This window comes from Malaclemys terrapin, chromosome 5, assembly GCF_027887155.1.
Source record: "Malaclemys terrapin pileata isolate rMalTer1 chromosome 5, rMalTer1.hap1, whole genome shotgun sequence".
NCBI classification, from domain to species: Eukaryota; Metazoa; Chordata; order Testudines; family Emydidae; genus Malaclemys; species Malaclemys terrapin.
The window spans coordinates 111,610,516-111,636,918 of record NC_071509.1 but is presented as its reverse complement, the minus strand read 5'-3'; the positions used below and the strand labels follow the sequence as shown (position 1 = coordinate 111,636,918).

Below are 26,403 nucleotides of genomic sequence, written 5' to 3'. Positions count from 1 at the left end.
GCACCCGCCCCTCCTCCTGAATGTTAAATATGACCTTTGATCTCTATGTCTCTGGCAGACCAGACATGCAATATTGAACATGTACAGGCACATTGGCTTAAGCAGGAACCAAATCATGCAGTCTGGATAGCTATTTTTATGATTATTTTTAAATGTGGACTATAGTTAAGAAAAAATCAATAGCTGCGTCTTAGGTACCCTTTTCATGCTCCAGAGATGCATCGATTAAACAATAATGACCTGGTTGGTGGGCACCATCATTTTCTCCTTTCTGATGGCAATAAACCTTGAAGGGGGATAGGGGTGGGGGATTGGAGAGGTAGCAAGAAAAGAAAGGTTTTGTGCAGAATAGCCACTTTAATACTATGAAAATAAAGCATAAAATGCGTGTACTATTTAATATATCAAATTAAAGGCTAAAATGTTAACAAATTTCCCTCCCCAGTTGTGTGGATTTACTACACATGGTTGGCAAAACTAGTTTTATTGAGTAGTTGTTATTATGGACATGCGGTTACAGTTTCATTTATAGAAACTAGAGGTCTTTGCTATGTGCAAATTCTTAGCCTTCTTTTCCAAGTCTATGTTTAGCCTGGAGCTTTTGGGGGCACCCTTTTTATTGCCATCAGACCCCTGAAGGGAGCAATAGTCTCAGTTTTTCCTGATGTGAAAATAGAGGTGGTTCATGTGTGATTAGGGTCTTTCTGTGATTGAAAGATGCATGCTAGTTCCTAATCCAGCCAAGGGTGAGGTTCTTTATCTAGATTTATTCTACCATAATCTGGATTTGTTTACATAAACCCTGCTTTTTAGAATATAACATCAGTAGATGATGAAGTTTTTGCACTTGGTAAATTGGGCTATAAACGGTTCATTAATCTAATTATGATCCTAATTACTATAATTGATAACCATTTGAACTAGACATATTTTAGCCTGAAACAGTACTGGGCCACATTTGGTGTCCCGGAAGTAAAGGTTTCTGATCAATATATATAAATCTAAAAAAATGCTAGAATAAGTCTAAAATAAATATCCAGTTGAAGAATCTAGAAAACAGAGACTGATAATAGAATTGTGTTTTAGTTAGGTTTTGTTTTACTTTCTAAAGACAGAAATAGTGTATCTTTTTCTCTATTATAAACTAAAATATCCCTCTCCACATCATAAGAATGGCCTATGAGAAATAAAAGGCATAAAAATCCTTATTTCTGCATTAAACTTTTAAAAAATAAAATAATAAGAATAACATTGAATCTGTCAATCCCACTAATGGTTAATTCAGCAGGTAACCATATACCTAATGGAGTCTTTTTTTTCTTTTTATAACCAATGTATATTCCTGTAATGCCTGCAGGAGGTGCTTTAAAAAACAAAACAAAACAGTGTTGTGCAGCCCCCATGGCTTGGAGATGGAAAAGAGCCTCCAGAGGGACTGGGGATGTTCAGCCCAGCTGCAGGCTCTGAGGTCAAAAACTGTGAAATTGCCTGGCTTAAATATTTTTATCTCCTCTCCTTTTTCATTTTTTAAAAACAAGCAGAACACCACCTTCTCTACCCCACAAGCACCACCACCATCAAATGGCTTGTACAATTGAGATCTGTCCTTGGTACATAGAATTAAGACCCTGACAGAACCAGCTGTGCTGGGATTCAAACTAATGACCGTCAGACACAGAAGGACACTGTGGCAGCTGGTAGTTCTTCCCCCCTCCCCATTTTTTTCTGCCTCTTTAGTTCAGCTTGTTTGTGGGCAGGCTCTTAGTATTGTGTGTTGCTTACAGTTTATTCTCTAATGCATTGTGGACTTTCTCAGTACTTCATATCCTGTTCATTTGCTTCTTCAGCCCATCGCTGCTTTCTGCTTTACTTGACATTTGCATGCCCTGGCAACACTTGTTCACACATTTCATATGCCCTCTGGTTATAGGTATTAGAGCCCTTCCACCCATCGTTTGCATGTCTTTAGCACTCCAACTGGTCCCTTTCCCTAGGCATTTGTCAGCGCCCCTCCCCAGGTATGCCCAGCTATTAATGCATTTACTCAGGGGGAGGTGAGGCAGAATAGACCGGGAGCGTGGCGGTGGGCTCGTGGCTTTATTGGTTCGCGTGCAAACGCTCTGGAATTGCTGCTGAGTGTGTCTGTGTGACTGTTTCCTGTGCCTTGACATCTTTTTGGAAATGACTTTCTTTATTTTAGTTGTCACAGTTCCTGGGAGAATGCAAACGAAGAGGCTGCCTGACAATTTGCCGTCTGCAGAAATGTACCCCAAAGAGGATTAACAACCCCCCCCCCATCCATCCAGCACCCGACCCCATCCATCCCACCCAGACGACGGCTCCTGTGGCCCTCCGCCCTGCCCTACCCTGCCCTGCCCCTCACTGGTGCCCCCCTCCTCCACCCTTTCTCCCCCTGTCACCCCAGCATCCCATTGCCACCATGAACACCAACGTGTGCGTGGAGAGCGGCCCCAACCCCGAGGCCCCGGGGCTGCCCAAGGATAACCACCTGCCCGAGGGGGCCCTGAACAGCCTTGTGGATTACAACTCGGAGATGGAGCGCTACCGCTCCTTCGCCACCTTCTACAAGACCAACGGGGGCGCCTTCCCCCAGGCGGCCAAGATCGCTCGCATCACCACCCCCATCTTCCCCAGCGCCGCCGCCGCCGCCGCCGCCCGCATCGGCATGTCCCCCTGGAACTGCGATACCGCCACGGCCGCCGCCGCCACCGCCATGCTGTGGGGCAGCGGCGGCGGCGGCAGCAATACGGTCCCAGGCGGCGCGGCTGGTGCAAGGAAATCCTCCTCCTCCGCCGCCGCCTCCGCCTCGCTCCACGCCGGCAGGAGCAGCATGCACCATCGGAACGAGTCCCAGCGGCTGGGCAAGCCTGGCTGCGCGCCAGCCGAGCAGCCCGCGTTGCAAATGGCAAATAATAATTTCCTCTCCACCTTATCCCCCGAACACTGCAGACCTTTGGCTGGGGAATGCATGAACAAGCTCAAATGCGGCGCTGCTGAAGCAGAGATAATGAATCTCCCCGAGCGCGTGGGGACTTTTTCCGCTATCCCGGCTTTAGGGGGCATCTCATTACCTCCAGGGGTCATCGTCATGACAGCCCTTCACTCCCCCGCAGCAGCCTCAGCAGCCGTCACAGACAGTGCGTTTCAAATTGCCAATCTGGCAGACTGCCCGCAGAACCATTCCTCCTCCTCCTCGTCCTCCTCCTCCCTGGGAGCCGCCGGAGGAGGGGGGGCGGGAGGAGGAGGAGGAGGCGGGGGAGGAGGGGCAGGCAACCCTGCCAAGAAGAAGAGGAAAAGGTGTGGGGTCTGCGTGCCCTGCAAGAGGCTCATCAACTGTGGCGTCTGCAGCAGTTGCAGGAACCGCAAAACGGGACACCAGATCTGCAAATTTAGGAAATGTGAAGAGCTAAAGAAAAAACCTGGCACTTCACTAGAGGTCAGAGGAGATGATTTCTTTTTCCCCAGCCTCCCTCCGTCCCTGCTCAACCCCCTCCCCCCACCCCTCCAGTGCTTCTTGTCTAGCTTCAAGATGCAGCATCCCTTTTCTGAAGCCTCATTCAGGTTGTAAGGGTTATTGCATATGTGACACTGGCTTCCCTCACTAGCACCTGGTATGAAACCACCCTGAAAGTAGAGGGTGGGGGATGCTCTTAAATAAGAGTGCGAAGGAAGTGGGGGAGGAGGGTGGGGAATCCCTTTGACATTTTTATTTTGGTCCCTGGAAAAATCACTATAGTTTCATATAGTAACTAACATCACAGAGGATGAATTAAAATCTTCGTTAAGAGGGTTCTTTAACACCTCTGCACATGCTGGGCACATCCACATTGATGTGAACAATCTCTGTATGCTTATCTGTTATTTTAAAGAGTTCTGTCTGGAGACATGGAACAGAGTTTTACTTATATGAAACCAGGGGTGGAGGGTAAACACTTTTAAACCTGAAAGCAAATGGGGTGTTTATTTATTTTTTCTAACTTAATTGTTGCCATTATGAGATCTCTGTGCTTTATCTACTGTGTTTTCTATCTGACTGGTAATTATCTTTGATTTTTGGTGGAGAGGAGGGGGAAAAGAGCAGGAAAAGAATGTAGCTGAACACCTGACTTTTTAGTGGTCAGCGGTTCAGAACAAAGTAATAGCTAGTTATTTTCAGGGTGACTGATGGCAATTTGATTCAAGAAAGACAATTAGTCACAGAGTTAAATAGTTTGGTGAAATGTGCTACAAATTCTTTTTGGCAATGCATTTTACAACATAATCCTTTTTTTGGTGTACTAAAATGTGATGTAAAAAATAAGCACAGGTATGACTGAACTTATGTCTGATTGAACTGTATATACATTTATTTTTACAATATGTCCTCAGAACTGACAAATGTATTGAATATCACAAAGCTGTAAAGACAGGTTTTCAAGTTTGCTAGACATACAAAAGACAGACAGATATGATGTTGTGGAAATTTCAGTTCATGTATTGAGTACAAGAGACAATGATAAAAATACAAAAATATATGTAAAATGGCTATTAGGTGATATTTTTAGACAAAGGAAAACAAGACAGAGGAAAGACTAGTAATCATATGTAATCCCTTGTCATTATTAAAATTATAGTGTTGCTGGTTAGATGCACATATCAGACGTGTCTGAAGGTGTCGGGGCGAATGGTAGATTTAGTACAGAGGAGTACTGTGTATACTGGGTGACAGATTAAGATTTGCAGTCACAGAAAATAGCAACAAAGTGAAAAACTGCAACTTTCCAGTTTGCATGTGTTTTGTGGTTATTTTCTAAATCATTGGTTGCAGGAGTTTTCTCCAACAAAGGGTGGGGTCTTGGGGTAAAGAAAAACAATCCTTCAGTTTGTTTGACACCAAATAAATGAATACAGCCTTATTGATATTAATATTGCCACTGAACTGAAGGAAATTTTGTTTTTTTATATTAAAATTTTGCCATTGTGATTTATTGTATTATATTGAGTCCCATCAAAATATCATGTTCATTCCTCCTTGCAAGAGTGAACTATCTTTGTTGAAAGTTTGGTTATTAGCCCATTTTTATTACATTTTCTTCAGCTGCTTTTTGTAAGTAATCCAGTATCACAGAAATACAGCAAATTATATGGATTTTTTCTGGTGCTAGACATCAGCTGTTAACTTTTGATTTCACTTACTGTTTTTGGTCAACAATATACTTCTGTTATATTTGTAGAAAGTTTTCAAAGAATGTTTATAATCACCCACTCTGCAATAAACAGATAATGCTGAATTTTAATATTGATCCACAATTTAAAGAGAGATTACTTTTTTTCAGTGGCACTTGTTCGTTCAGCGACGTTGAACTTTGTTATACTACTTAGGCAAAAAGTTCTTTTTCATTAGGTTTGTAAACCAAGATGCCTCTGTGATTTATTATTTATGATAAATGATAGATCCCGATGGATTATTGATTTGTTCAGAAAGTGAAATATTTCTAGAGGAGATTAGTTTATATGTTATCAGACTTTTGTATGAGTTTGTGTGCATTTCTAAACACATTTCATGAATTTCCTTGCTCCTGACAAAGGTGTTCTACAGCCTTAAAAATTGTTCAAGCATGTTATGAGAATGCTACCCATTAAAATTGTTTAACTGCTGTGGCTAGTAAAAAAACCATGGTTTTATTAGCCACTTGTGTACTTTCATAACCACCTGCCTTCACTGCTTTTCTTCATTTTTTCTCTCTCTCTCGCTGTCACACACACCTCTGCTGCTATATTATGACTGGAAGGAAGCAGATTTCTCTCTCCAGCTGTAGAGATATCAGTAGACGTTCATTCTCCGTAGGTCATATCCAGTCACAAAGCATGTCACGGCGTGTGGCTAATATCCTTACAGGCATGTTATTTGTCAGTAGGAAAGGAAAAGTTCCCAAATTGGATAACTCTCTATTTTTGGTCATTTTTCTTCTTTCTTCTTCTTCTTTTTTAATTAAATAATAAAGAATGATAGCATGACTGCCTCAAGCACATGTGCAGCAACACTGTTCTGGTTGTAAGGCAACCAGCTGGAAGCATGTCAGAGAGTGACAGGGCCTACATGACTGAACTGAAACAGCAGTCGTGGTTGCAGGTGGGTGAGCATAGTCTGCTTGCTGAACTGGCTTCTCAAGCTAGCTTGTCTTGTGGTCTTTGTAAATCAACAGATCTCGTTAGGTGATACACTATGACCTAGGTAGGCACCTTACTGAGACAATATAATAAGAATCAAGGGTTCAAGTTCCATTATATACATATGGAAATTGTGGTTGTCAGTTACATACAAAATATAAAGGATGTCATCTACAAAATATGGAAATGACTAAAGATTGGAAGTGAACTACGCAAAAAAGTCAGTAAATTGGTTGAAACCACTGAATTCATCTTTCTTTTCCCCCCTTAAATCTGTTCTTGTCCTGGTGCAATGAAGGCATATGATATAACTCTCAAGGTTAGTACACTAAGTTTAAAACAGATTCTCATTAATGCTTTCAGATTACCTGATCCTTACATTTTTAATTAAATGCTTCCCTTCCAGCCTTTTTTTCAAACTGATTTTATTTTCCCATGTTTTTCTTATATTACCTGTGCTCTAGTATTTTTAACAGAATTTTATCATTACTAGGTGACTTTATGTATAGTATTAATAAATGTATGAAAATAAAATTGATGCCATGTATCACTCTGTATACTTGTGTATGTATACACTGTGTTCATTTAGATTTACAGTTAAAGAGGCATAACCATTTTTAGTCCAGAGAGATTATTTATTTTCCTCCCATTAGTACACATTTATATAACACCTACTGTAAGTTATAAAGACTAAGAGCCAAATCTTACTTTGTGCCTTTCTCACTCTTTGAAGTCAATAGGCCTGATTATGAATTCACTAGTCAGTTTTATGCTGGTGTAACTCCATTGATTTCAGTTGCACCACTCCTGATTTAAACCAGTGGAATATCAAAATCAAGCACAAAGTCACTCAACTGAGTAAGAGTGGGATTTGAGCACAACATTAAGTACTTTTCATACTTGGGCATAGTGTTACAATATTCGGTGTAACGTACTTTATTTGTAAAAGATACATGTTAATTAATTGAGTTACTATTGTAAAAAAATAAGCATACTTATTTTCCATTCAAAAACAAGTTTTCAATATTAAAATTTAAATATGAAGGGCCTAATCCTGTTCCCTTTGAACTCAGTGCGGTTTTGAGATTGAGTTAATTGAGAAAAGGATTGGGTCCACTGATTTCAATGGAAGCAGCATTTGACCCTGAAAATGTAGCAGCATATGGCATTGCCACTAGGGAAAAAGGGGACCTGTGGGCAACCTCAGCCCTTTTGCTCCTTGTTTTGGTGGCAAATGTGAACATTGTTAAGGCAACACTATGGAGCTCGGTGGGTAGGGGTCAATTAGTGGGGCCTCAGAGGAGGCATTTTTCCTTATGTCTTTCTAGCTTTAAGTTACATATTTTGATGGGAATCAATAGTGTGAAGGAACACTGGAAAATTGAGAAGGAACAGGCAGCTAATGTGAATGTCAGGATGACTAACTGGAAAGTCAGATGAAAGTGCAAACTACTCTCTGTGTTTAGTGATCAGCTCACTGTCTGTGTTTCCTGTTGTGCACTGAATTAATTATTACTATTAGTTACTATTTGTGTTAGCATAGTGCTTAGCAGCCGTAGTCCTGGACCAGAACCCCATTGTGCTAGGCGTTGTACAAACACAGAACAAAAAGATAGTTGCTGCCCCAAAGAGCTTATAATCTAAGCAATTGCATCAGTCTCTTATGGGCTCATTTCAAGAATTTGGTTATGAGCCATAAATCCCGCACCAGTCTGGGACTTTGCAGTTTCTTCCTCGTTGTGCAGTTGTATTCTGCCACAATGCTCTTGTTTTTCCATCTCCATGACTGAACTCTTAGGGGAAGTGGTAGAACATTCTTAGGGGAAGGTTCTTGGCTCTGGAATTCACTTCTCCTTGCAATGTACTAGAATCAGAATCGGGTGATTTTATTTGATTGTTTCTTTGTTTTTTTAGAAACAGGGCAAGATGCATTTGTTTCTCTGTGTTTTCTTGTTTTCTGCTGCTTCTTCTTCAATTGAGCATGTAGCCAAAGAGGTATTTATCTTGTCAGTGGGTGGAGGAGACAGAGGCAGGTTTGCTGAAACTTTGCAATAGCTTTTTTAATTAATTTTTTTGTAGCATTCACCTGTATATTACAATGATGGGTATGATAGACACGAATTAAATAATTAGTTCCTTTTGGCCAGCTGAGATCCCATCGAGACAATGCGCATCACAATGACTGCTGCTTCAAGGTATAGTTTGGAAGAGCTGCAGGCATCTTCACTCACTCTGGTTGACATACGGCTTAATCCTGCAGCTGCTCAGAAATCTCATTGAAGCCATTTGCAGTTCTACACATAGGACAGGGTCCTGCAAGGTGTTAAGTGTCTTCATCTTTCAATTAAGTCATGAGAGGCCAGTGAACTTGAGGACCTTGAAGAAAGCATTCAGCACCTTTCCAGATCAGGCCTGCTGTCCCTTTACTGATCAACAATTCTAAGGGGTTCTTGATCTTTAAAACTGTAGAGGAATTGGTACCTTCTTAAACAGAGATGGTATTTAATCTTTTTATTAAATTTCATATTTTCTTACTGTCTTTATGTAATTTTTAGAAATACAAACCAAACAGAAACCACACCAATTATTGGTGTACAATTCAACCTATTAATATAATAAAATCCCCAAATTTTTAGTTCACCATTGATGGGAGACATTCACAGACTACTGTTGATGAAATGCACTAGAATTTTGTGTTGTGCAAGATGGGAATGAATGCTTTTTAAAATGAAATGGACCACCTCCAAAGAAATCTAGCACCACCAAAATTAGGTACTAAATTGAACCTAATTTTAAGGAATCAGACAGACAGCCATACCTGGTTAAACTTTTTTTTTGTTGCAAACTCTACTTTTTACTCAAAAATCATTTATATTAACTAGTCTAGAGTTGTTCATCAGTAAAATGCCTGAATGATCAGAGAGTAACAAGTTATGACAGTTTTTTGTATTTTCATTGCATGGACTATGTCTTTGCATACCTTTTAAAAATATTGTGTCAGGATTATGGATCAGATTCAACCCCGAGTTACAGTCATTTATTTTAATGAGGTTGCACATTGTTTAAGTCAAGATTTAATTTGGTTCAGCGATCTTAAGGTATTTTACCTTATATAAATACAATGGGTGAAATTTTGGCCCCATTGCAGTCAATGGGAGTTTTGAAATTGACTTCAATGGGGCCAGGATTTAATCTAGTATTGTGACTGATTCATCACTGCATTTTTCCAGTTTTACACTGGTGTAACGCCCCTGAAATCAATGCATATTGATTTGGTGGGGTTGAACTGATTGGTTCACAATTTATATGGTAAATAAGACCAAATATTTGTTTGGTAGAAATAAGCTTAATAAGTAAAATTTTGAAATGGACCTAAGGGTCTTAGTAACCTAAACCCCATTTTCCAAAGTGACCTAGGCACTTAGAAGCCAATCGGAGTATGCTCCTAAGTCACTTAGGTGCCTTTGAAAATTTTATCTAGTGGTGTATTTGTTCAATGCTTGGATCATACAAATAACTACATTGTGTGGGCTATGAACTGCTTGCCAAGTAGTCTAATTTAAGTCAATAGGACTCCTTGTCTGAGTACCTCACTATACTGTTTATTCGGTGTAAGAGTTGCAGAGTTAGGGCCTAAATATTTGCATTTATATAAAGTATTAATATTTTATTTTAATCAGCCGGATCCTGAAGTTCCCACTCAGTTTATATTTATTACTTAGTCTTCCAAAACTCTTTCTGAGGTCAGTGGGAGTTTTGCTTTAGTAAGGAATGAGTTAAGACTTCAGCTGTTGGCACACTATGAATAGCAAGTATATGGAAATACTTTTAAAATATATATATTTTAAAAAGTCTGCTTCAGAGACTTTGATAATAATCCCAGTTGATAAAAGCCAGTTACAAATTGCTGTACCACCATTAATGTATTTGTTGTATAGTGACCATTATGGTATTGATAGTGCAGTAAAACCAGGAACAAATCATTTCAAATTATACTAAAAAAAGTATCAATGAAAGGAAAGTTGGTACCCTGAATGTGTAGGTTTTAAAGTTTAAGTTTGCTGAATAAAATATCCCTATGCAGGTAAACCTAGAACTCACAACTTTAATAAAATATTACAGAATCTGTTCAATCACTGGTTTAAATTTTAAATGGTCTTTGTTTAGGACATGTTGTGAAAGGTTTAGGGTAAAATTTTCAAAAGTGTCTAAGTGACTTAGGCTCCTAAGTGCCCAAGTCACTTTTTGAAAATGTTCCTAAATCTCATAAGTGACTCTATGGGACTTAAGTGCTATTGAAAATGGGGTTCCTAAGTCATTTACATGCTTTTGAAATTTTTTCCTGTAGGCACAGTTATTTTTGAGGAATAGTTTTGTCCTCAAAAAGCATTCTCTGTTGTTGTAATCTATATATTTTGGGGAAAATTCAATTTATCCACTTGTTCTTGTCCTCTTAAATCTCTCCTTTGAGTGCTCACACTGAACAATAACATTGTTTCATTTGACACTATTCCGCTATTTGGAAACTCAAAGCTACAGTGGCTTATTTTTTCTGTTTTGGGTGCATTTGTATTTTTTGCAGTCATATCTTGTTCCATCACATGGAAACACCTGTCCTAAAATTGAATTATTCTGCAGGGTAATCTAAAGCCTCCCCCTATTCAGCATCATATGTTTTCTGTTGTTTATTGAGTTATGTTGCACCATACTTCAGATGCGACAGCCATTTAATAATGTTGAAGCCTTAGCTCTGCAGGGGCTAAAAAGATCCCAGCAGGCTTGTTAACTTCTACTCTCAAACATTATGGGAAATATTTTCTCCTCCCTGGAACTCCTAGGCTTCCTCTTAATTTATTTTAAAACTATAAAAATCCATAGCCAGGTATCTATTAAGCCTACTGGATTTTTGCAGTTTTCTAAAGTTTTACTGTTACTTAATATTTAACCAGGTGCTCAGATACTACAGTGATGAGTGCAATATTATAAAAACCTACAACTTCAAGTCTAGGTTATACTTTGTGCCTTGTTCTTAAAGGGTAACAAACTCATCAAATACTTGCTTATTTAGCTACATTAGTGTTTCTTTTTTCTGCTGTTACTGAGTACTTTTACTGAGATTACTGAATTCTGAACATTTCAGAAACCTTCTTGTTTATTGTCTCAGGACAGTGCATGTTTCAGCTCCATTCTGACTTGCAGTGAGTTACAATTTATTTTATGTAGCGTCTTTAATACTCAATATCATAAAACACTTTATTAAAAGAGCCATTTGTAAGGTAAGGAGAACGGAGAGGTTTTAAAGGGAGGAAATTATTCAGTGGCTTAAAGAGTGAGGAAGAGAGAGAGAATTCCAGATGGACAGGGCAACACAATGAACTCAAGACAATTACAGTGAATTTTGTAGGGAGTGGACACAGGGGAGTTCAAGATAGGTAGTAGTCAAAAGAGTGGAGATGAGGACAGATAGGTAGGGTAGAACACAACTACAGAGAGGTCTCACAATAAACAATTTTGATCTGGATTCAGAGCCAGTAGAAGCTCACAAAAGATCGGAGAGATACAACTTTACTTTTTATAGAAAAATAATAGCCTATTGCATTCGGACCATAAAGGAGAGAACTGCTGTAGTCAGGACAGGAAGTGACAAAAACTTGAATAAAAAATTCAACAGAAGCTGCATCAAGGTAAGGATGAATTCTTGCAATGTTTCATAGCTGATGTTAGAAAAATATACACATACTCAAAATATCAGAAAATATTATTGGCGTCTAGTATGACCCTTGAGGTCTCTGGTTGTGGGACAAAGTCCAGATCTGATTTAAGGAGAATAAGAGCAAAATTAAAAACATGAGACAAACAGGATGTTTTATCCAGGAGGAGCACTGCTATAGTTGATGTATTCTGCAATAGAACATTATGGTGAAGCCAGGAGCTGACAGAGTCAAGATAGGCCAGTGAATGAAGTGAGATGGAGAGTTGGTCTGCAAGGTCTTGATGGGGGAAAGTGGCAGTCAGACAGCCCAGAAACAGTTCAACCAGAGGAGGACAGTGCTGGAGATGATCATGGTTTAAAGAAGGGCAAAATTATTGATAATATGAAAGCTGCATTGAGATCAAATAGTGCAAGAAGAAAGAGGAATTTGTGGTTGGGGCAGAGCGTTTATCATTAACTGCCCAAAGAGGCACATTCTTAAAGATGGTGAAAGGGTTAAAAACCAGATTCAAAGCAGTCAAAGAGTGTGTGCTGGGAAAGATGCTTAAATTGCTCAGAGGTTCCTGCTTTCTCCATGACTTTGCTGAGAGAAAGGGAGGGAGTGAATAAGGAAGGGTCTAATGAGACCTTTTCTGGTTTGTGGTGGTGGGGTAGTCTGCAGCTTTCAGAGCCGGAATAAAATCTCCAGTGGCATCAATGGGAAATTATGCTAATATAATATTGCAAGATGGAGGGGAAGGTTATGACAGCTGTTTTTTTAGGGTGGGTGGGGGATCTACTGAGGAGGTGGTTTTGTTCATGACCATGACCAGTGATGGTTGTAACTGGGACAGCAGTGGCCATTAGAAGTGCTGTGGAAGGAGTGCCGGTTGTAGGTGGAGAGAGGAAAAGGTGGCTGTGCTAAAAGTAGTGATGAAGTGACACAATATTTAGGCCATGTCTACACTACCCCTTTTGTGGGCAAAACTTATGTCGCTCAGGGGTGTGAAATAAAGACATCCATGAGCAACATAAGTTTCACCGGCATAAGCGCTCATGTGCACAGAGCTACGTCAGTGGGAGATGCTCTCCCGCTGACATTTTTAGATGGTTTAATTATGTCACTGCACGAGCCATCTTACAGCGGCATGGCTGCATCGGTACAGCTGTGCCACTGTAAGCTCACTGGTGTAGACATGGCCTTAGATTTTCAAAAGAAAGATGGTAGCAAACACCACCTCAGTGGAGAGGGGTTGCAGGGAGAAGTGTCAGAATGGAAAAGGGATTTGGATTGACACTGAATTCCCAAGACCCTGGATTATGATTGACAAGAGACACTCAGTCTTCACACACTAGAAGAGGATTTTAAAGATAGTGAACTGGTCTTCCACATGTCCCAGTGGATAGTGAACTCCAATTTATTCAACTTCTTTTCCATTGGAGATGATGTGGGTACCAGGGTGAACATGTGGCATGGGAAGCTATATAAGATTAGAGGAAGACAAGCTGATCAAGAGGAAATGATGAAGTTGTTAGTACTGACAAGCTGATAAATGGAGGAAGGGAGATGATGCTAGCAAACGGAGGACTGAGATGATTCATTGAGTGGGCACTGCTTGGCCTGTGTGTTTTAGGTTATTAGAGGAAGGTATAGGCTCAAGGAGTGCAATTTTGAATTTGTGGAAGGAGTGATCATCCTGATGCAGTGTCAGAGAGCTAGAGATGAAAAAGGGGGAGCTGGAAGTGGATTATGTTGAAGGTGTGATCTCCTGAGTGGATGACAGTGACAAAACAAAGACAAAATGTATCAGGGAGGGAAAAAGTCAGAGGCAAGAAGATGTTTGGAGAGGTTATTAATATGAATAGTGAACTCACCAGTGATTCAGGGGCGGGGGACTAGATGAAAGAAGGGATTGGTAATGAAATATGAAACCTGTCCCCTGTAAATCACCAGTTCAGCCCAGCCCAGCCCAGAATGGTGATGCTTATAAACTGTAATACTCCAGTGATTGTTTGGTGGCCTACTGTAAAATGAATTGGAGGTCTAAGTCCGGTGAGGGTGGCCACCTCACAAAATCATGCCAAGTTGAGTGTTAATTGTCATTGTAAAGGAACTCAGAAGGGAGGCCAAGGACTGAATGGCCTTGGAAATGATATGCAACCTTTTAATCTCTAGAGGTGATCCTTCCAGTTGAGGAATTTGGCTTAAATTCTAGGGAAGACTGTGCTGCTGCTCTTCTTGCTGGACCTAATCTGTGGATATGTTGAGTTCACCAGGCTTCTGGACTGTCAGTCTGGCACCTTTAACAATCACTACATTGATTAAAAACAGTCCCTTGCTCCTGGAAATTGAAGATGTCACAACTAATTACTAGAGCTAGTTGTTATTTTTTTGACAGTTTTGCCACAAACAAGGAAGCCTTTTTGTGACCATTTTTTGACTAACTCTGCTACTTTCACAGTGTGAGAAATCCTAATGGATTAATTGGTCATGATGTCCTATTGATTAGATCGGGGTCAGCAACCTTTCAGAAGTGGTGTGCCGAGTCTTCATTTATTCACTCTAATTTAAGGTTTCGCGTGCCGGTAACACATTTTAACATTTTTAGAAGGTCTCTTTCTATAAGTCTATAATATATATTTAAACTATTGTTGTATGTAAAGTTAATAAGGTTTTTAAAATGTTTAAGAAGCGTCATTTAAAATTAAATTAAAATACAGAGCCCCCCGGACCAGTGGCTAGGACCTGGGCAGTTTGAGTGCCACTGAAAATCAGCTTGCGTGCCGGCTTCGGCGCACGTGCCATAGGTTGCCTACCCCTGGATTAGATCATTTTAGGTTCAGCGGTGTGGGAAGGAGGAGCAAGGGTTGCTCACCGGCAGTGTAGTTCTAGGTCGAGAGAAAGGAAATATATATTTAGATTTGGTGATGACAACCATGCCTCATCTATGTCTTGAGATAGAGGTTTCTTAGAAAAAAGGTAACCTAGAGGACATTAAAGAGATGTCAAAGCTTGAGTGCTAAGTCGTGTTCCAGAGGATGATGTACCAACAGGGATTTCTTATTAATGGATTGAATGTTAACAAGAATGCCTGTGGGGGAGGGGGGGGCTAAGTGATAGGGACTGATGGATGGTGTTCCTAGGGATTAAATTACTATAGTGACAGACTGTGTGTGTGGAGGGAGAAGGGAGTTTATAGCTGTTAATTCATAGCAGAGTAGAATGAGAAGAAATAACAAGACAGATTTTAGAAGGGAACAGGGACAGAGCTGGAAATGGGTCATGAGTGGTTTTGATTTTTAGTATTTTTTGTAATATAACCTCTTGATATTTATATTATGTTGATGTGAAATAGCCAAATGCAGTGTTTAGGATTACATTTTAAACTGTTCTTAATATCACATGAGCTAAAGTAAATAAATTGGATGCTACCATATTTTAATTTGAACTGTGATCCTGAAGGTACTAATTCATATCTCCTCTGGACAGGTTAACATTTTTCCTAGCTCTCTTTACTACAGTGCTTCTACATGTCCCTTCTCCTTCCCTGAAAAATAGTAAATAGAGTGTCAGAGTCCAGTCAGAACAAACAAGAAACAATCCCTGATGCTGATTGAGGCCTTTGGGCTCTATTTATTAAATAATAAATAAATAATAATAATAATAATAATAATGTCATCATAAGCAGCTTGGAAGCTGCCTTCAGCAGCTAATCAGCTCTGTCCTCAACTTCAGGTATAGATGAAAATCCACAGGAATTAAAAAATATTAAATGACATTCCTCTGATGTTGATTTCTTCTGATTCACCTTTGACAGAAAGCTTTAATTAAGGACTGTTGTTTATTGCAAGATCGTGGCTGCACAGTAACATAAAGGGAAGCAAGATCCCCACCACCATCTTGCACAGCCTTTCCAGATCACTGCTTTGGGTGCAGGGCAATGGGGAAAGCAGGATCTACAAGCTTGCTACTCCCCCTCATGAGCAGATGGGTGGGGAGACGCAGAGTCTTGGCTCCAACCCTCAGTTTTTTGGCCAGCAGAGCTGAATTGGCATAAGGGAGAGAGTGTGCTAGAAAGGGACTGTAGCAAATTATTCCCCAGCCCAGAAGAAGAAGGGCAAAACTGTTCCTTCCCGAAGCTCTTCCTGCTTCTTGGGGTGACACATGTACATGCCAGTGTTCAAAGAAGCGCTGCTTAACTGCACAATCTAGCCCTTAAGGATTTAGGACCAGATGGTGAAGCATCTATTTATGTTGGGGAGATCTTACTTATGTGAGTAGTTTCCTTGAAAGCCAGTGAGACTACTCATAGGTGTAGGTGCTCACCAACACGATTAGGGACTCCATGATCTGGACCTTAATATTTCACGGCTGATATTTTTCTCAACGCTAGTTCTGGTTCCATGCACTTACTGATCTGTATTTACTAACTGTTTTCCACAGTGATACTATTCACTGATATTTTTAAAATGTTAAAATTCTTCACCCATTTCCCAAAATTTAATCTTATGCTTTTAAAAGATGTTCCAAGTAAATTCAAGTAAAAGAAAACAAATATATGAAACAAACAATGTCAAATACTGAATATAAATAAAGACCATATCCTATTATCCTTATTCCCATCGAGACGTACCTTACTTCATGAGTAGACCCATTTATTTCAATTGGGGCTACTTGCTACTGACAGTGAGTACAAGTGGAGACATCTGGCCCTGTGAGGACAGGTCTTTAGTTCTGTAATTACCACCAGCCAATTCTGATGCCTTGAATTGTACTTCATGCCTCAAATAGCCCCTTTGAAATCTGTGGGACTGCTTGCTGAGTCAGGTACTGAAAGTGAGTTAGGGTATGACACCCTGGTCCAGAATCAATGATTCAGTTTTTATTTCTATGTAGTATCCAGTGTAGTGGTTTACGTTTTGCTGTATGAACTTGGTGGCAGAGAAAGTCAAATGAGTTTCCTAATCTGGTCTGTTCTAAATCTGGTTTGTGTCAAATACAGCATGGAAGATATGCAGTACAAGTGGAAAAATAACTGCCAGTAAAAAGATTCATGTCCTCCCGAAGCAAATAAAACTGACTTTTAACATAAATGTTAAATCTCATCCCTGGTATGAAGGAAGACAGGAATGTGGCTCAGGTATGGTAAGAGATATTTTAACTCAGATTGTTAAAATAAGCTCATCACTGAGTTTCTGACCTGAAGTACTTGTTCCACTTAACCGACAAGTCCAATCTTAAGTTGGTTGTTAGAGGACGTCTGTTACATGTATGGTATAATTTATAATAAATAGAAAGACAGGGTCTGTGGATGGAAGGTAGCAGAACCCAGCAGATCCTGGCAGATGTGGAGAATGACAGCAGAACCCAGCAGATCCTGGCAGATGTGGAGAATGACAGCTCCATGGTATGCTTCCATCTTTGTCCAGATCCTATGGAAGCTCTTCTGTGGGGTTAGGACTCTGCAGGATTTTGTGAGGAGATGCCAGGGTTGGAGGGGGAGTAGGAGCTCCCTGTGGAACCAATCCCCCTCCCCTCCCTCTGTTAGTCAGTGGATATTCATGCCTAAATTGTATTCATGCCTACCTGAGACACAATAACTTGTCTCTGTGCCAGCACAGCTAGCCTGTTCAATGGTAGCACAGCTCAGCAAGATCCATCAGAAGGGGTTGGGAACAGGGCAGAGAAATAGCTTGAAAAGGCAGCCTGTAGTTTCTCTTCTGTGCAGATTTCCAGGGTATGGAAGGTTAGGAGTTCACACACTCCTCTATGGTTCTCCAACCTCTTTAGCCTGAGGGAGAATTTCAGGGAAACTCTGTGAGTTGAATCTGGCATTTATTGGGTACCCCAAAGCCATTCCTATATTTGTAAGTATATTCAGGGGTGGAACAAACTGGCTGCAGAGATAGGGACTTCACACATGTGCACAGCACAGCTTAACTCTGTCAGCTTCACCTAGTCACTTTGAAGGGGACATTGAGGTGTATAGGTTACAAGGGTGTGAACCAAATCCCTGCAGAAAGCAGCACCAGGGTAATGGCCTTATGCAGCTGCCCTGCACCCTCACCTTGGGCTGGGAAAGGATTTCTTCTTCCCAATCCTTGCATAGTATCCTGCACAAAGGTAACTTATTCTGGCTTTGTGTGATGGAGAATACACTCTATGTATTCATACCTACCTTGTCCCTACTCTTCTAAGACCTGCTCCAAGGAGAGTAGCATGAGGAGGAGGGCTAGTCTGGTGGGATAGTGGGTGTGTTTTGGAGGATATGGATTTACACCCATTCCTGGACACGTGAGTAGCAGCCATCTTTTATTAGCCTTAAAAGAGGAACCTCAGGTAAAATGAAGCTTCCATCAGCTCGCAGCACTGCAGGTAATAGGTCTGGCTTAGTGGAATGGGCAAGGGGGACACCACATGCCTGGACAGAGCTTCCTTGCCTCCTCAAATGTTCTGCTATTTTCTGGCTGCTTTGTGGATTTTGTAGAGTATAGTAGTCCTTTAACTAACTAATGCTGTGTTATTCATATATATAAGAAACCTATTCAGCTAGTTACTTAGGCAATAGTAACTGGTAGCCAGCCCCAGATCTTGGGCTGATAATGTATGCAAAATGCATTACATGCAGGAATTGTGATAATCTATCCTTGGCCTTGAAGACAAGCTTCTCCTTATCCCTCCAGTCACACATCACATGGCACCAGACTCTCCAGCTTGTGCTAATGTCTGGTAGTAATGACATAAGTCTCACTGGGCCAAATTGTGCCATTTTTCCAGTGGCCCAAGTACAGAACTGGACCTGTGACTTGGGGATTTCAGGGAGGCAATGTCCCTCACAGAGAGCCACTCCTTTCCCAAGCTCCCCGGTACACAGGGCACTGTGCAGAATGGTTCAGCCTGCTTTTTTTCTATGCAGGTTGGCCCACTGCACAGGTTGGTTTGGGGTCAGGAGAGGACCCAAGGGCCTCCATGTTCCATTTATGATACCTGTGTCTTTGGGGCATATTAAGGGAATAGTCCATGCACTCGTCCAAGTTTAGGGACTGTAATTGTGATAGGCCTTTGCACAGGCCATGCCAGTGAGGGAAACAGCTTCTTGTGTGCACCCCAAACTCTGTGCGCCCCATAAGGGCCTCTCATGGCCTGGCGTGTTTACTTCAGTGTGTACTAGTCATGTCAGTATATACTATTCAGCATGAATAAGGGGTTCAGAATCTGGCCTGCAAGTATCTGGGTGTGTGTAAAAGCCAAGATTTGAATTTGCTACTGTGCTTAAAGGATTTTCCTTTAAAATTTACAAATACTCAGGTCATAACTATGTATCCTTCTCAAATACATTTCTTTTTTAAAATTTCCATATGCTGCTACAAAATTGTTTCCCTAATGCTCTCTATAAAATAATAATAGAAATATGTAATCTAGCATCTGCAAAGACTTGTATCGCAACACTGTATTAGAGCTACACTCACAGCAACAGTGTATACAGAATACATTTTTAAAACGTCTGAATTCTTGCACCAAAAAAGTAGCTGAGTTCAAGTTAAAATAGAGTCTGTGGTGAAGAATTTAAAGAGTCTGTAATTTCAGTATATTTTGCTGTTTTGCTGTATTGGAAGCGTGTGTATGTGTGTATTTGTATAAAGGACCTGGTCTCACTAAAGTTAATGGGCATTTTTGCCCATGTGAACAGATACAGGCCCAATATATATAATTTTTAAAATGTTATTTTTGGTGTGTGTTTATTTAAAGGGATTTGATTGTGTTTCTCTTATCTTAAAGCCAAAAATGTAATTCTCTAGGCTGTTTATGTGAAGCTGACTTTAAAAATGCAATTAAAATATAATATTTCAAATGTTTGAGCTACTTCTTTTACTTATGTAGAAAATACTTTTGTTAGTTAAAGCTAACCCAAAGAGAAACAGAATAGAAAGTTTTAAGCTTGAAGGTCATTTCATATCAGGGTTGTTTAGAGATAAATTATCTGGAACACCATGCTTTATAGCATTACCTGTTAGGAGAAGCTGGGGCTGCAGGTTTTTGAGTTCCCTCCTGGGAATGAGGCTGCTGTTTGTCAGTATTTGCACCTGCATGAGCAGTGAAGGCTGCCTTCAACAATGCTGATCAACTCCAATTCTATTCCTTACTCCCCTCCTCCCCAACTTCCAGGGGAATCTGTCTTCCCTGTCACTCAGGATAATGATTCCCTGCAAGCATAACCCTGATTCAGAAACTCACTGTAATCTCATCAAGAGTTTGATTCCCCAGCTGGGACTCTTGAATTTATATAACCAGAAGGTAGATGGTCATTGCACTTAAGCTTATGGATTGGTGTGCTGAGCCACCAAACTGGCAGAAAGATCTCTTTTCTACTGGCTATAGTCTTGTCTGTTGTGAGGGTAAAAATCAAAACATTTCATCCCATAAATTGGGTTTGAGCTAATTTGATCCATCTATTCAATCCTCATTTTTTTTGTTTTTGTTTTTGTTTGGTTAATGATTGAAAATAGTCACAGCTGATTCCCCAGTCGGTGGCTAGTGCAATAGATATTTAATTATATAATATATGTTTAATTATAATTTCCTATGCCGATGCAAAAGACCTTGTCTTGTAGTTTTTCAGAAGCACAAATATTAAACAGCAGTTTTGCCCTTCAGAAATATTATTCTGTGTATTTAAAGGTCTGATTGACCTTTTAATCAGACACTGCACCTTTACTTCCAGCTGATACGACAATGTCTGACAGAGTAACTCAACTTGATGCTGCAAGAAAGTAAATAAATGCCAGCTCAACCCCAGATATATAAAAAAGTATTCATAGTGGAATATTTAAATGTCGCTTTCAAAGTCAATATGTAAGGGTAATACTTATACGTGATTAGCCATTCTTCTGAGGTTGATTTAGACATATGGTTGCTTGCTATTGTTCTAAACTCAGGCTTCTTTTATAGTCAACTTCTTTATAAATTATAAATTATATTATCAGCAGCCATCTTACAACCTACACAGAACTCTGTGGATAGTCTAGCAAGCATATCATCTTTCTTTGGTATACCTTTGAAGGAAGCTTTGCTTTGCTTTTGTCATTACAGGTACATACCCTAGAACTGAGCATGTGTGACAGAATAGAATAGGAATTGTTAAAGGGGACATAATCAATACTTATTCTGGCACATACTAACAAAGAACACTCAAATATTCAGAGCATATTTATACAACAACCAAACTCGTTTTTGGAAGCTAATTTTCAGATGATTTATTAAACTTTAACATTCATAGATAGAAGTAGGATATTGAATAGTTTAGAATTCTGAGTACACAGCAGAAATTCTTTCTTCTCTGATATTCCAGTGGGAATGAATGATAAAGATAAAACAAGAGGAACTCTGCTTCCTTTTCATCCCCTTGCTATATTTATTAAACTGATTAATTTTAAGTATTTCTGCAAGGGGACCTGCATACTGTTTGAGCCTGGTTATTACAACTGATTACTTTTATGGTATAAAATGTTTGCCGTGGTAATTATTAGTTTTGTAGAACTTTGAAAAGATGCCTTAACTCATATAACTGATTGGCGGTGCCTCAGAGCATCTAGCGCTGCATCCATACAAATTTCTGGGTGTATGATTTATTAGCTGTATTTTGGAATGGAAACATTTAAAGGACCGCCATAAAAATATAGTTTAAAGACTGCTTCTTTTCAGTGGCATTCTCTAATTAAAGCTTCAACATAATCCACAAGAACTATTTCAAAACAATATTTATCTGTAATTTCCTTAAGCCCGTGTATTAGGTTTTTTAGTTACACTTCTTCAGATATGATATTTGCTTATGTGGATATTTCTTAATGAACCAAATACAGCAGGATGGAATAACTGATGTGAATTGGCATGTATGATTTAAGGGACTGATCTTGCTCTCACAGTAGTCAATGTAAAGTCATTAGGTATAGTAGGAGTAGAAATAGACCCCATAGTCCAATCTTTTGGGATGCGAGCACCATCAACCCACATTGAATGCAGAGGGAATTGAGGGCACTCAGTACCTCATAGAAAGCACTCAGCACCTTGCAAGATCATGGTTTAAGTCCTTCCCTGTATGTTCAAACTTGGGTGCCAAAAGCTGGGTGTCCAAGGGCTGATTAAGGCACTTAAGAGAGTGGTGCAATTTTCAGAAGTACTGAATGCTTGCCTGCAGTGGGAGCTGTGGGTGCTCAGCACCTGGGGAAAGTCAGCCATTTTTATTTAAGGCCCAGATCCAGGAAAGCATTTATGCATGTGCTCAACATTAAGCAAGTCACTATTCTTGTCGAAGTCAGTTGGACCATTCACATGCTTAAAGTTCAAGCTCTAGTGCTTTGCTGGATCTGAACCTAAGTGCCAAAATATGGAATGAGATGGCCAACTCTACGTTGAAAATGTTGCCCTATTCTCCCAAGACATCAACACAGGTGCATCAGTTCACAGTGCACATTGTGATCATTAGATCAATGTCTTCATTATTCTTGCATTAAAAAAAAATGTCTTGCCAAAGTGTGTGTCTGCAAAACCACCCAACTATAAGCATACACCCAGTAAATCAGTGGATAGGCAGAAACCTTTTCAAAATGGTATGGTTATTCCATGACTACTCTCCATTTTCCAGGCTATATTTACTAGATGTTTATAATTATGTTTTCATTTCCATGACTTTATTGTTTAATTAAAGAGGAAATAGATAGTACATAGTGTATGTATGTATAAAATCCTGAAATGGCACATTTTTAGAAGGAGGACGTTTCTATTAATTGTTGAGTTATGTGAGGCATCATGTTATATCTAGATAACTAAAAATATGGCTGAAATGTAAAGGAAAAAAACACAAGAAGAAATCTTATTTTATAATGCCACAGAAAGAAAGCTTAACTTGTTTTCTTGCTTTTTTTTATAGAGAACACCTGTTCCCAGCGCTGAAGCATTCCGATGGTTCTTTTAAGCAGTAGTAGATCTTATTTTCAAGGCAGTCCGAAGTGAATGGCAAGCTAAAGTCTTGTTTTAAGAAACTGCTTAGTCCACCATTGAAGAATATACTCAGATACTATTTTCATTTATGTATAGGGGTTTCCTCAAAAACAAAATTTAAACAATCTGGGAGCCTGGGGAATTGGCCAGTTTATTCACATTCAGTACACTGAATCTTTATTTGATGTAACTTAGCTATACTAGTGAAGTTGTTGTCTATTTTTAAAGTGGCTGTAAAAATAAAAAAGTTTGGGTAAACCCCTGCTATAAAATCATGTATCTTTGAAAAGTAACATATCTATACTTCATTTTCAAATATATGTGTTTCAGTACTGTAAACTGTACAGATAGCAGCTTGTATTTTGTGTGTTTAGACACAAGGAGACAATCATGTCTGAGCATCTATGGAGATTAACGGTTTGTACACAACAGTGTGGTTCTGCAAGTTAAATCTGGAGCAATAAATTCTAGCTTTAAATATTATTTTGCTGGCTGGTTAGCAGCAGCAGCAGCACTGTTTTACCATGCATCCTTCCATAGAGACTTGATGCCAAGTTTTACAAGATTAAAAGATTATGATGCATCTAGCAATTACCTTCAGTTGTATTGTTGTAAGAGGGGAAGACAAAAAATCTAAGATTAATCTTTTTGAGCACTATTTTAGAGTAGTCGTTGTACACTTGCATTGCTTCCAAAAGAGCTTTACAGAAGGGTATCCCTCCAAAGTAACACACCATAGCTGACTTGCTTTTGACTGTGCTGTAGGGTGAAATGCACAGTATAGATGGACATGCGGAATCAGTCATTTATATATAGCATGTTCTAGCATACAAAATGAAAAAAGTACCATATCTGAGAAAAATCTATGACTCAATGTATTTACCGTCCCACTAAGAGTTGCTATGTAGGTTTTTTCAATAGACGGAATAAAATTTTTATAAAATATATGAAAATATTTTCGCTCCATGTGCAACATTTAGAGATTAGACTAGTTTATAAATTTAGACAGGCTTGAATATCTCCTGCAGTTGTGCAGGCCATGAGAGCCTGGGTATTTTTTAAGTATATAAGAAAACCCCACATTTTTTCAATGAGTGACTATTTGTCCCCACACATCTTTCTTTGTCCACTGATCTTGGGCTTGCTGAATAACTGGTCCCTTGGGCCTATAGTAGAATGCTTCACCATTCTTTCTCCTGTACTAGCTATGTATACAGAACATTTACTCCTCATAAAGGCAGAGAATAGAGTTATATAATTCAGATGTAATACAAGGATATGGAGGATACTGAGTTTATGTACACTTCATACAGATTACCTCATCACCTATTTATAGCTTGGCTTTGTTTTCACTCACATGAAAAGGCCACCCCATGAAAGTAAGAGAATGCTGTTATGCCACATATTATATATGTTTAGTATTTTATACAAGATAGGATGATAAATGCTAGTAGCGTCACAGAAAAGCATGGAAATAACAGGCTAATGATGCAGAGAGTGTACCAATAGCATAGTATTTCAGCACTTTCTCCATTATCTGCTAATTGTTTCATACTGTTGGCACATGGCCACACTCACTTGCTTGACAAATATTGGGGGGTTAGGTGAGCAGCAGAGTGTGTCATCAGCTGTCTGTGGAGAGTCAGAGTTCTGGGAAAGTCTGAGGACTGACGAGCCCTGGCAATGGTCAAGCAACCTAAGGGCAGCAGATGGGAGGAGAAGCATCCTAGAATTGGCTGTGTAGCAGCAAGGGTCAGTAGAAGGGCTGGGACACAGTAGAAGAGCATCAGAGGACTGGTGTGTTGAGCTGGAGGAGATTGCACGTGCATTCTAAACGTTAGGGCTGACACATGTCCTGGGATCTGTGTAGCATGACATCTTACATGTAATTTCAGAAAATAAATGCCATCTTTAATGTGCTCCCAACATGTGCCCCCTCTTATATTTTATAAAAGATCATTAATTAAACAATCATAAAATAAGCTTTACCTTCATTTACTTGGCAGCTTTGTACTTGATGTTATTTCATTTAAGACTTTCTGGTTAAGGCCTCCGTTATTTACTGCTGGACCAATGAGAGCTACATAAGGCCTTCTTTACCAAATTGTTAATTGATTTAAAAACTGACTGAAGCCTTATTTGCACATCTGGCTGGTGAGCTTGCCTTGCTTTTTGGAAAATTGTGATTGCTCTGACAGAAGTAGAGACAAAATTCAGTTCAGGCTACATTAGGTGTACAAAGATATTCATAGCAATGTACTTACTGTCTAATACCCTAATGTTGCATGTCTTGATGTGGTTTCTTTTTTTGTTTTGTTGTTTTGTTTTCAAGAACTGATGGATCTGTATATTGTAATTGTGGTGTTTTACGTCAATTCAAAATTGTTAAGAAAAGCAAACAAACCTGTTAATTATTAAAAATGAACAAGGATTGATTTTCGTTGATTCCCACATATGTCTTTTTTTTTTGGACATTGTTTCTTTATATCATCAATTTTCCATATTGGTAAAACAATATTTATATGATGTAGTACATAGAGAGCATTTTTGTTTTTGATGTTTGAAGAAGGAAATTCCTTTTCTGGCCTCTCTCTTTCTCTCTCCTATACGTGGTACATACATATTTATAAATTAGATTATTGTCAAGTTCTAATTACTGAATTTGTGCTTTTCACAAGATCCTAACATACTTTACAATATGAATTTTTTTATCCCTTTTTGTGTTCTTCATTTTCACAGTGCAAAAACCGCATAATATAACTTTGAAGTATTCTAGGTGTGAGCACTAAGCATGCCTAATAGAAAAAAATCTTTTTATCATACCCCAGATAAACCTATTAAATAATAAGGCTGTAAAGGAGGCACACATACACATTATGTGACAATAATAGACACTCCCTAGGAGAAAGGAAGTACTTCCTTTTGTCCAGAACCCCTGGTATGTAAGTCATACAATTAATGTTAAAGAATATAAAGTCTCTAAACGGGCTATATCTGTAATCAAATAATGAAGAAAGAAAGTAGTTAAATGAACATACCATTTAGGGTCGAATATATTCAGCAAAAAGCTGTAGTGGGTCTTTGATCATGGTTAGATGCATAGTGATATCAAACAGTTGGTTCTCATGTAGCAGCTAAATGTTTCAGATTTTTGTTTTTATTAAATTTGGCAGTTTCACACTGAGATCTACTCTATTCTTAGTGAATAAAAGACAGCTCCTATGATAGAAAGTATTCCATTTTCACAAATGCAGGGAACTAGGAGATTTTTCAGAAACATGGGCCACAAAAATGTACTCCTTTCACAGTGTTCTCCTATTTCTGAACTGTGCAGTTATCTATTAAATTTTCTAAAAGATATTTGTGTAAGGTGTATGTATGCTTGTGCAATTATGAAAAAAAGCAGTTTTGGAAAACAGTGTATTTATTAAAAAAAAGTCACTTATGGGGCATGTACAAAACTGTATAAAAACATTCAGTTTGCCCAGTAAAGTTGTTTTTGTGATATTTCTGTGTTGTTGAATAAAGGACTTTAGTATGC

The 26,403-nt window shown here is 39.3% G+C and overlaps 1 protein-coding gene across 1 annotated transcript; it reads left to right on the top strand.

The window, feature by feature from the left end:
- Positions 1–2,210: 2,210 nt before the first annotated feature.
- Positions 2,211–26,403, top strand: CXXC4 (CXXC finger protein 4). The gene is made up of 2 exons (XM_054030889.1): positions 2,211–3,457; positions 22,792–26,403. The coding sequence occupies exons 1-2, from the start codon at positions 2,441–2,443 to the stop codon at positions 22,834–22,836; spliced, it is 1,062 nt and encodes a 353-aa protein (XP_053886864.1). The 5' UTR covers positions 2,211–2,440; the 3' UTR covers positions 22,837–26,403.

What these genes read in the sequence shown, in the direction of transcription:
- CXXC4 (XM_054030889.1), top strand. Translation starts at nt 2,441, where the DNA reads ATGAACACCAACGTGTGCGTGGAGAGCGGCCCCAACCCCGAGGCCCCG. An exon ending in AACCTGGCACTTCACTAGAG is followed by an intron (nt 3,458 to 22,791) that starts GTCAGAGGAGAT and finishes TTTTTTTTATAG; the next exon opens with AGAACACCTGTTCCCAGCGC.